A 12,017-nucleotide genomic window follows, 5' to 3' on the forward strand; every position below is an offset into this window, starting at 1 on the left:
GCGACTTCACTGCTCACACTATACGTGTAATATCTGCGATAACCCCCTGGATTGCGCCTATTTACGTGTATGTATCCAGAGATATTGTCAAAACAAGCATCTGCTATCAGTATCAAGATGATTTAGTATTTTCAATTTATGCATTTAATTATTATTATATTATCATTATTAGGGGAGGCCTGTAGGCTAATTTTATTATTAAATTGATCCACTATTATAATTAATTTGCCACGCAATATTTTCACAGCACATAACCAACGTGCTGTGAGGATAATAAAATATTAATCTTACTCCTCATTAAAAATTGTCTAAAACATTTAGGTCGATTACAATGAATTATATATAAAATAACTATTAACAGTCTATAATATGTCCGAACATTGCCATTATTAATCATCAATGAAAATTAAAAACAGGTTTATTTCAAAAACATTGTTTGACAAAATAATAAAAGAGGTGTTACATATCAGGTGGCTTGAAGACGGTGGGTAATATTATCCATTTTGCAACACGAACTGGAGGTAAGCAACAGTAATTTGTAGCTCGTTTTTATTTTAATTTTATTTTTGCTGCAGATGAAATGGTTAAACTTCTGTTTTCGCGCAGGTGCAGTGAGGGAAAAAACACTGAGTTTAGGGCAATCGGTTCGTAGCTTTGCTTCAACTGTGCGATATAGTCACGAGAAGCGACCAAAATTTCTGACATGCCAGAAATTCATCCGACCATCCGATTGTCGATCGTGAGAGGTTAATCGCCTCTCGTTTCTCCCTGTACACTGCACGAACACTGCACGACAAACGACGCACGACAAAGCTGAAAATCGGTCCGACACGAAAATGAGTCGCACGAGTCAGAATTCGGCTCAAAATCGGACGAAAATCGCACAGTGTATGCCCGCCTTAACGCGTCTTTGCATTGACTTAACATTTAAATCATTCGCGCCTGACGCGCTATTTGCGTCCGGTGTGAACGCACCATAAGAGATGTCCTAATTTGTAAATCTGGTATAAAAATAAAGGGTTTTTTTTAAATGTAAAAATGCAGAATGTTTTGTATGATGGGTAGGTTTAGGGGTTAGTGTGTGTGTGTGTGTGTGTGTGTGTGTGTGTGTGTATGTTTGTGTGTGTGGGACCTTTAAAGGCTGGGTTGAGCAGATCTTTACGGCCGGAGCACAGCAGAGCGTTGCAGTAAACCAGATCCAGAGCACACAGGAGCAGATGATACGAGTTCACCAGATCATCACTGATCATTGGGAAGTTTCCTGCAGGAAAGAGGAGACAGAAAACACAAATAATACATGTTATATGTAAGCAGTAAGGTACGAGAGGCTGTGCTGTATGGTGAATAAGTGACGGCTGAAGGGCGTTGTTAGGCTCGACGCGAAGCGGAGTAACCCCTTCAGCCGTCACTTATTCGCCTCGAGTACCTTATTGCTTTTATAAAACGGTTACCACACAATAAAAATATTAAAGTAAAAAATATATGTGTTAGTGCAACTTTAATGAAGTAAAATCACTAAAAGCCTTCCTTCCGCTAGAAAAAAATAGTCCCTGACCATGACCAGCATCAACGCTCCAGTGTGTGATATGCATGAAAGCTCAAATAAACACAACACAGGAACTGCAGTGTTGCGCAGCGATACACAGAACCGATTGGTGAAGCGGTCATAGCCGTGTTTAATCACGAATAAAGAACTATTAACCAATCAGAATCAACCGTTTTATAAAGGACATAGAAGTATATAAATAAGAATAGATGGTGATTCTAACGGCTTACGACTAAAAAACGTTGCGAGTCTTTCCTTTTAAAAGTGTAGTTTGGTAAGAACTTGTTTCCTTAATTGCAACTACATGATCTGTCAAACTTTTTAAAGAAAAGAACTAAGCACGATTGTGTTTGGCAGGAAACACTACTGATCCCAGTATGAGCGTCTATATATCAAGCAGACAGTTGGCACTGCTCTAATGCAACAACAGGAAAAGAAAAGAAAAACCCAACATGTGCAGATAGACCACGGTGGTTTTTTTGAGAGTTACAGCAAAGAAAGAATTGTGCTATCAACAGCTTTTGCCAAAATATACAGTATTCAAGCAAGTCTCACTGCACACAATACTGTATCAGTCCCAAACCTTCCTTTCCCATAACAATCACGCTATCATACAATCTCGTTCTTCACTAAACTGTTAAAATATATATTTTTTTATACAAAATATGATTAAAAATGCAAAATAACCGTATTATTTTTGAGGATTATTTTCCAAGAGGATAACTGCGGTGTTTCGTTAGCACTCAAAAATGAACTATCCACACAATAACACCTGCCAGTCTCGACATTTGATATCACACACGTATTCATCTTACTTACTAAATCATATTTCAATATAAAATACCAATGATCTGCAGTGGATGGTCAAGTTAAGATCTGAATTTGGTACTTACGTGTAATTTCTCATTTCATCCTTGAAATACTGTGTGTGAGTGTGTGTTAACGCTTCCTGCAGGACAGGGTCCCGAGGGCCCAGGTCGGCCCCGGCGGCCCCAAACACAGGCGAGCCCGAACTTGCCACGCCGGCTGTTGCTATGAGCACATGACTATATAACGCGCTCTCCTGCTGTTTAAACACCACTGCCAACATTTCTGAACACCATGTAAAAGAAACGCTCTGTCGGCTTGAGCTTCATGCATACAGTGTTGGAGCGCGGCTTTAATAATCAAACAATCCAGAAGGATTATTAAAAATGTTATATTCATGACTGGCTTGAACGATTATGTGGGGAAAAAAAGATTATTGACTCAAATAAACCATCCGAACATTTGATTCGGACATCTCGTGCAGCTTTGCAACGGAGCGGTTTTGTGCAGTTTGCAAAATATATCAGAATAAAAGCATTTGTAAGATTGAAAATCAAAAATCAAATGAAACATTAATATTGGAATAGAAGTAGAAATATGAAAAATCCACTCGTGTGAATCTTATGAAACCTGTCAAGAACATGTTCGATGTAATTTTCATGATTTTCCAAATTCTCTTTACTGATTTATTTTCTATTGTAACATAAAAAAATCCATGTTTAATTTGTTTGCAAAACATTGAACACTGTTGCATAAATCAAAATAATTTAATTAATAAATAACCCATACACTCTCTCTTTCTGTCTCTCTAACACACACACACACACACACACGCACACTCAGCTCAACACAAACAACACAAATAAATCAGTAAAGCCACATTCACTCAAAGCATTAAAAGGCTCTGCATGTGCATGTGTTCATTTGTGTGTGTGTGTGTGTGTGAGGAAATGCTCTGTCCGCAATGGCCTCGATCAAACATGCCAACATGATCCAACATGCCTGCACAGGCCCGGATAATGAGCCCAGGTCACATGATCAAGCTCCTGCGCTCTCAGCCAATGACTGCCAGTCCTTCTGTTAGCCACGCTCCGCAGAGCCTGTGAGGGACACTACACTACAGGAGCGTGACCCGTCCCGTACACCATCTGTCAGACTGTACAGCCGCAGCGTCTCTCTTTTGCTTGTGGCGAGAGAAAGCATCACTACTGTTCTCTTTTTTTGTCTTCTGGACAAAACCTTGGCGAGTAACTCGTCCCTCACCGTTTGCCGTAGACCCGTAACTGAGGTGTCAAATCACGCAGATTATTGAGGAGACGTGTGCTGCGACTTTTATAAGCGATCGCATCATCGGGGGAAATCCCTTAACTTTCACATTGGGACAAATGTTGGGTCATAGCTCCGAGCGACATAGCTCACTAGAGACAGGCTCCAGAAGAGAGTCAATCCCAAACCCCCTCATGATAAAGTGCCCAAATTACAGCAAAAAAAAAAAGAAAAGAAAAATTTGTAAAAAAAAAAACGATACAAAAATTTGTTATATAACTTATTATATTTAAGTTATATAACTTATTATATTATACTTGTTATATAACTCAGTTAGTTTATAAATAGTAAATAGTTTATAATCCGTTTTAATTATATTAAAGCAGCACTATGTTGTTGTTTTTTTTACCTTAAAGGAGAACTCCGGCGAACAATGAACCTTTGGTCTAATAAAACATCGGTACCTAGTCAATCGTTATCTAGTCTCAGCCTCAGACGTCACGCCCACGGAACGTTGGCTAAACGTCTGATGCATATGGTACACTTAACTGGAAACACTTCAGGAATGTCGAAGTCGTCATCTGATTGGTTGAATTTTATCGGATTTCCGGGGGGCGTCAGTGTCGCGTTTATTTTCGGTCCGCCGGGAAACAAAGCGCAGATGTGTGATTGCGGAAGAAAAACTGTTGTGTTTATATGAGTGGCCTATGTGAGTGACAATGAGCATTTCTCAAGATCAGCTAAACGTAGTTGTATGTCACCTCCAATCTATTATGGAAGATCAAGTGAAGTACTTAATTGCGAAGGGTATATCAGCTGCGTTTGTGGACAAACATGAAACAGACGCTGACATCGCAGCTGGCCGATTCAGTATTCATATATAGGTCGCGCACACTGGATTATAAGGCACATAAGATACTGCAGAGTCAAACGTTTGACTGGGTTTGCGTTATGCATCCACTAGATGTGCTAAAGGCTAAAGGGGAATGTAGTGAGTGCGCGGCGCCGGAGGTGAGGCGTTTATTTAGTAGGCGTGAGCGCACTGGGGCGGGGACGTAACTTACATTCGTGTGACAAAGCGGACATAAGATGGACATGAGCGAGTTCGTGGGTGAATTTAATAACACGGAGCGTTGTGAGCGCCTCCGGTGACTGACTTGTTGCACACCGGTCTGTTGTTGTGGGGACATTTCCACGCCCCGAAACATGACGCTGAACGAAACGAACTGTAATTGGTTGTTTGACATGTCGGTCTAACGGCCTTATGGGCGGGCCTTGACCAAAGAAAGCTGCTATGAATTCCAGACCTTCAGCCGTCAGTCTGAAGGTCTGGCTACGCGAGACTAATCGTTATCTGATATTTGTTTTCTTGATAATCGAATGTAAAGAGTTTTATCTCTAAAAACTGTTTAGCGTATAATGCTAGTAATGGGGGCATTGACTAAGTAAAAGAAATCGCTAGTTTATACCACTAACAAGGCTCAAAATAGCCCCACACTAACACAGTAACATAATGAGGGTCCATAGATGCAAAACGAAGCATTGAGAACTTTGTAAGTGTACAGACCGTTTAATAAGAAGAAACTTTATGAAGACAGTTCACTTCTTGTATACAGACAGGAGCCATCTTAAAAAATAGTCTCGATAAGTCGATCCCCGAACGTCGTGCTGAGTGATCTGAGCTGTATGAAGTTCAGCGAACTTCTGAACTGTATGAACCGCGTTCGGGGATCGACTTATCGAGAATTTTTTAAGATGGCTCCTGTCTGTATACAAGAAGTGAACTGTCTTCATAAAGTATCTTCTTATTAAACGGTCTGTACACTTACAAAGTTCTCAATGCTTCGTTTTGCATGTAGGGACCCTCATTATGTTACTGCGTTAGTGTGGGGCTATTTTGAGCCTTGTTAGTGGTATAAACTAGCGATTTCTTTTTACTTAGTCAATGCCCCCATTACTAGCATTATACGCTAAACAGTTTTTAGGGATAAAACTCTTTACATTCGATTATCAAGAAAACAAATATCAGAGAACGATTGACTAGGTACCGATGTTTTATTAGACCAAAGGTTCATTGTTCGCCGGAGTTCTCCTTTAAACGGTAACTAAACCCCTGGTCAGAGCCTGACTCCACCCACTGGCAATATTTGAAAATGCTGAAAAAGTGGACAGACCCCATCGGAGATAGAGGGGATGAAATAGATGCTAAAACACTCTATCCTGATTGTTTTCAATACTCACAATTCTAATTCCTGACTCCCTACAGTGGTTTTGACGACACAAGATGGTTTTTATACTGCCAAGGGTGATGAGCTGAAACCTGCGTACGTCACGAAGTGAGGAACATCCAATAGGAAAATTCAACTGCAGTAGCCACCGTTCAACCTGAAGCACTAAGACGTTTTTACACCATATATTGTAGAAATAAAACACTTTATAAAAAAATGTCAAAAAAGTTACTCGAATGAATGACTGGTATTAATAAAGATCCATTCTTACAGATCATTAACTAAAACAAGTTGGTTTAGTGTTTAGTTACTCTTTACCTGAATAGCTTTTGAGTTATTGCAATGGTTATATGACTATTTTCGGGTTGACACACTAGTAACTGTTTGGTCACACCCTAGCAACTATTTACAGCACCCTAGCAACCATACCACAACATGAATAAGACATATCTCAGCGCCACAGAATCATAGAGACACAGGATTGGCTCTTTTAATTTGGGAAGACATCCAGTCTATTAGTTTCACACTAGTAACTGTCTGGTCAGACCCTAGCAACTATTTACAGCACCCTAGCAACCATACCGCAGCATGAATAAGACATATCTCAGCGCCAAAACATCATAGAGACACAGGATTGGCTCTTTTAATTTGGGAAGACATCCAGTCTATTAGTTTCACACTAGTAACTGTCTGGTCAGACCCTAGTAACTATTTACAGCACCCTAGCAACCATACCGCAGCATGAATAAGACATATATCAGCGCCAAAACATCATAGAGACACAGGATTGGCTCTTTTAATTTGGGAAGACATCCAGTCTATTAGTTTCACACTAGTAACTGTCTGGTCAGACCCTAGCAACTATTTACAGCACCCTAGCAACCATACTGCAGCATGAATAAGACATATCTCAGCGCCAAAACATCATAGAGACACAGGATTGGCTCTTTTAATTTGGGAAGACATCCAGTCTATTAGTTTCACACTAGTAACTGTCTAGTCAGACCCTAGCAACTATTTACAGCACCCTAGCAACCATACCGCAGCATGAATAAGACATATCTCAGCGCCACAACATCATAGAGACACAGGATTGGCTCTTTTAATTTGGGAAGACATCCAGTCTATTAGTTTCACACTAGTAACTGTCTGGTCAGACCCTAGCAACTATTTACAGCACCCTAGCAACCATACCGCAGCATGAATAAGACATTTCTCAGCGCCACAACATCATAGAGACACAGGATTGGCTCTTTTAATTTGGGAAGACATCCAGTCTATTAGTTTCACACTGCTAATTGTCTGGTCAAACCCTAGCAACTATTTACAGCACCCTAGCAATCAAACCGCAGCATAAATAAGACACTCATGCGTTCTTCAGAAACTGTCTAGTTTCTCCAATGTCACCCTTATGTTCTTTTGAACTTTCTATTAGAAATATTTCTTTATTATCAAATCATCATATTAGAATGATTTCTGAAGGATCATGTGACACTGAAGACTGGAGAAATGATGCTGAAAATTCAGCTTTGATCGCAGGAATACATTTCAGTTTAAAATATATTCACATAGAAAACAGCTCTTTTAAATTGTACTAATAGGCTATTTCACAATATTACTGTATTACTTTATTTTGGACCAAATAAATGCAGCGTTGGTGAGCAAAAGAGAGTTAATGTTCAAAATCGACATTGGGGAAACATATAGAATATGGCCCTTTAAATGAACATTGTGTTTGGTAATTCTTTACCTTTCGCATGTATGAACAGGATCCAGCAGAAATTGAACACCTCAGTGACGGTGCAGGGATGCCGTCTGAGGACACAGAAAGTGTCAGTCAGCACAACAAATCTGATCCACATGCAGAAATAACTGATGGTTCGCACACTATCTGTGAACTACAGTAGGGACTTAAAGGAGTAGTTCACTTTAAAAAAAAAACTTTTGCTGATATTTTACTCACCCCCACGTCATCCAAGATGTCCATGTCTTTCTTTCTTCAGTCGAAAAGAAATTAAGATTTTTGATGAAAACATTCCAGGATTTTCTCCATATAATGGACTTCAATGGGAACCAAACGGTTCAAGGTCCAAAAGACAGTTTCAGTGCAAACTGCAAACTGTTCAAAGGGCTTTAAACGATTCAAGACGATGAATAAGGGTCTTATCAAGCGAAACGATCGCTCATTTAAAAAAAATAAATAACAAAGTTTAAGTTTTATAAGCTCAAAAGATCGCCTTGCTCTGTTCTGTGATGCGTGTTCGTGACTCTCCTGTTCGAACTCGTTCATCAAAATGAACGAATCTTTTCCCGAGTCAACTCGTTCATTTCTTTCGTTGAATCAACCAAATGACACGAAAAAAGATTCATTCATTTTGATGAACGAGTTCGAACAGGAGAGTCACGAACGTGCATCACAGAACAGAGCAAAGCGACCATTTGAGCGAATAAAACTTAAACTTTGTTATTTATTTTTTAAATGAGAGACCGTTTCACTTGATAAGACCCTTATTCATCGTCTGGAATCATTTAAAGCCCTTTGAACAGTTTGCAGTTTGCACTGAAACTGTCTTTTGGACCTTGAACCGTTTGGTTCCCATTGAAGTCCATTATATGGAGAAAAATCCTGGAATGTTTTCATCAAAAACCTTAATTTCTTTTCGACTGAAGAAAGAAAGACATGGACATCTTGGATGAGAGTAAATTATCAGCAAAAGTTTTTTTTAAAAGTGAACTACTCCTTTAACCTGAGGTTATTTATCACGTGGTTCACTATAAAATGCAGTGGAGAGTTCCGGTTCAAGTACCTCTGTTTCCTGCCTCTGTGCACTCTGGGTAATTCATCTGTGGGCGCCTTGAAGATGTCTTTGAATAAGGGCACATATTTCTTGAAGATGACAGACGTGACGGTGAAGTTCCTCTCCAGTTTCTCTGTGCTCTGCTGGAACTCGATGGGCAGGTTGGCCATGTCCTGCCATTTCTTCATTTTATTGAAAAACTCGATGAGGCTGAAAGGTATGAGGACATTACTTCAACTTTAGAATAAATTACATTACAACATTCTGTCACAGTCCTCCGTCGGCACCAGTCTGTCTTGTCTTCAGCACTACACTTCCCAGGATCCTCTCGTCACCCTATCCCGTGTTCACTCCCTCATCAGCCACCTGTTCCTCGTCATCATCATCTGTTTCACCTGTTCTCACCCCATTATGTTTGATTAGTCTGTGTATTTAGTTCCCTTTGTGTTACTCTATGATTGTCGGTCGATGTCGAATGTTACCCTGTGTTACCTGAATCCTTGCCTGTATCCTGAAATAAATGTTACCTTCCGTGTGAACCTGGACTCCTCCTATTCCTTCCGTCTGCACTCCTGTTCTCCTGCACCATACCCCGTGACAGATCGACCGACCACCTAAAGCAACATGGACGCCGGGAGCTTCCAGGGGATTCTACCCCCGATCCGCCGGCCCCGTTGGATACTTGTCCCCAGAAAGCCTGCGCTCACCGTCAGCCCTGCCGAGCCTGCGCTCACCGTCAGCCCTGCCGAGCCTGCGCGCACCGTCAGCCCTGCCGAGCCTGCGCGCACCGTCAGCCCTGCCGAGCCTGCGCTCACAGTCAGCCCTGCCGAGCCCGAGTCTTCCCCGCTGGTTCCGTCCAGCTCTCCAGAGATTGAATGCTCTTCACCGCTGGTTCCGTCCAGCTCTCCAGAGATTGAATGCTCTTCACCGCTGGTTCCGTCCAGCTCTCCAGAGATTGAATGCTCTTCACCGCTGGTTCCGTCCAGCTCTCCAGAGATTGAATGCTCTTCACCGCTGGTTCCGTCCAGCTCTCCAGAGACTGAATACTCTTCCCCGCTGGTTCCGTCCAGCTCTCCAGAGATTGAATGCTCTTCACCGCTGGTTCCGTCCAGCTCTCCAGAGATTGAATGCTCTTCACCGCTGGTTCCGTCCAGCTCTCCAGAGATTGAATGCTCTTCACCGCTGGTTCCGTCCAGCTCTCCAGAGACTGAATGCTCTTCCCCGCTGGTTCCGTCCAGCTCTCCAGAGATTGAATCCTCTTCACCGCTGGTTCCGTCCAGCTCTCCAGAGATTGAATGCTCTTCACCGCTGGTTCCGTCCAGCTCTCCAGAGATTGAATGCTCTTCACCGCTGGTTCCGTCCAGCTCTCCAGAGATTGAATGCTCTTCACCGCTGGTTCCGTCCAGCTCTCCAGAGACTGAATGCTCTTCCCCGCTGGTTCCGTCCAGCTCTCCAGAGATTGAATGCTCTTCACCGCTGGTTCCGTCCAGCTCTCCAGAGATTGAATGCTCTTCACCGCTGGTTCCGTCCAGCTCTCCAGAGACTGAATGCTCTTCCCCGCTGGTTCCGTCCAGCTCTCCAGAGATTGAATCCTCTTCACCGCTGGTTCCGTCCAGCTCTCCAGAGATTGAATGCTCTTCACCGCTGGTTCCGTCCAGCTCTCCAGAGATTGAATGCTCTTCACCGCTGGTTCCGTCCAGCTCTCCAGAGATTGAATGCTCTTCACCGCTGGTTCCGTCCAGCTCTCCAGAGACTGAATACTCTTCCCCGCTGGTTCCGTCCAGCTCTCCAGAGATTGAATGCTCTTCACCGCTGGTTCCGTCCAGCTCTCCAGAGATTGAATGCTCTTCACCGCTGGTTCCGTCCAGCTCTCCAGAGATTGAATGCTCTTCACCGCTGGTTCCGTCCAGCTCTCCAGAGACTGAATGCTCTTCCCCGCTGGTTCCGTCCAGCTCTCCAGAGATGGAATGCTCTTCGCCGCTGGTTCCGTCCAGCTCTCCAGAGTCTGAATGCTCTTCGCCGCTGGTCCCGTCCAGTTCTCCAGAGATTGAATGTTCTTCACCGCTGGTTCCGTCCAGCTCTCCAGAGACTGAATGCTCTTCCCCGCTGGTTCCGTCCAGCTCTCCAGAGATTGAATCCTCTTCACCGCTGGTTCCGTCCAGCTCTCCAGAGATTGAATGCTCTTCACCGCTGGTTCCGTCCAGCTCTCCAGAGATTGAATGCTCTTCACCGCTGGTTCCGTTCAGCTCACCAGAGAATGAATGCTCTTCACTGCTGGATCCGTCCAGATCATCAGAGAATGAATGTTCTTCACTGCTGGTTCCGTCCAGCCCACCAGAGACTGAATGCTCTTCACTGCTGGTTCCGTCCAGCTCACCAGAGACTGAATGCTCTTCACTGCTGGTTCCGTCCAGCTCACCAGAGAATGAATGCTCTTCACTGCTGGTTCCGTCCAGATCATCAGAGAATGAATGCTCTTCACTGCTGGTTCCGTCCAGATCATCAGAGAATGAATGCTCTTCACTGCTGGTTCCGTCCAGCTCACCAGAGACTGAATGCTCTTCACTGCTGGTTCCGTCCAGCTCACCAGAGAATGAATGCTCTTCACTGCTGGTTCCGTCCAGTCCTCCAGAGACAGTATGCTCTTCACTGCTGGTTCCGTCCAGTCCTCCAGAGACAAAATGCTCTTCACTGCTGGTTCCGTCCAGATCACCAGAGAATGAATGCTCTTCACTGCTGGTTCCGTCCAGCCCTCTAAAGACTGTATGCTCTTCACTGCTGGTTCCGTCCAGCCCTCCAGAGAATGAATGCTCTTCACTGCTGGCTCCGTCCCACTCACCAGAGAATGAATGCTCTTCACTGCTGGTTCCGTCCCACTCACCAGAGACTGAATGCTCTTCACTGCTGGTTCCGTCCAGCCCTCCAGAGAATGAATGCTCTTCACTGCTGGTTCCGTCCCACTCACCAGAGAATGAATGCTCTTCACTGCTGGTTCCGTCCCACTCACCAGAGAATGAATGTTCTTCACTGCTGGTTCCGTCCCACTCACCAGAGAATGAATGCTCTTCACTGCTGGTTCCGTCCAGCCCTCCAGAGACAGTATGCTCTCCACCGCTGGTTCCGTCCAGCCCTCTAAAGACTGTATGCTCTTCACTGCTGGTTCCGTCCAGCCCTCCAGAGAATGAATGCTCTTCACTGCTGGTTCCGTCCAGCCCTCCAGAGACTGAATGCTCTTCACTGCTGGTTCCGTCCAGCTCTCCAGAGACTGTATGCTCATCACTGCTGGTTCCGTCCAGCCCTCCAGAGACTGAATGCTCTTCACTGCTGGGTCCGTCCAGCCCTCCAGAGACTGTATGCTCTTCACTACTGGTT

At 43.6% G+C, this 12,017-nt stretch overlaps 1 protein-coding gene across 2 annotated transcripts in view; it reads right to left on the minus strand.

Annotated features, from left to right (window-relative positions):
• Positions 1-12,017, minus strand: part of rbl2 (retinoblastoma-like 2 (p130)) — a 47,666-nt gene that overhangs the window by 31,704 nt on the left and 3,945 nt on the right. The window contains exons 3-5 of one of the 2 annotated variants that reach the window (XM_039656705.2): positions 8,655-8,855; positions 7,598-7,662; positions 1,133-1,261 (exon numbers count right to left, since the gene is read on the minus strand). In XM_039656705.2, the coding sequence (XP_039512639.2) occupies positions 1,133-1,261; positions 7,598-7,662; positions 8,655-8,855 (395 nt within the window). Of the gene's footprint in view, positions 1-1,132; positions 1,262-2,439; positions 2,519-7,597; positions 7,663-8,654; positions 8,856-12,017 lie in introns of those variants that run through there. The other variant, XM_039656706.2, reaches the window with a different exon arrangement.

The sequence above is a fragment of the Pimephales promelas genome, chromosome 25, assembly GCF_988280905.1.
Source record: "Pimephales promelas chromosome 25, fPimPro1.hap1.1, whole genome shotgun sequence".
Taxonomy (NCBI): Eukaryota; Metazoa; Chordata; class Actinopteri; order Cypriniformes; family Leuciscidae; genus Pimephales; species Pimephales promelas.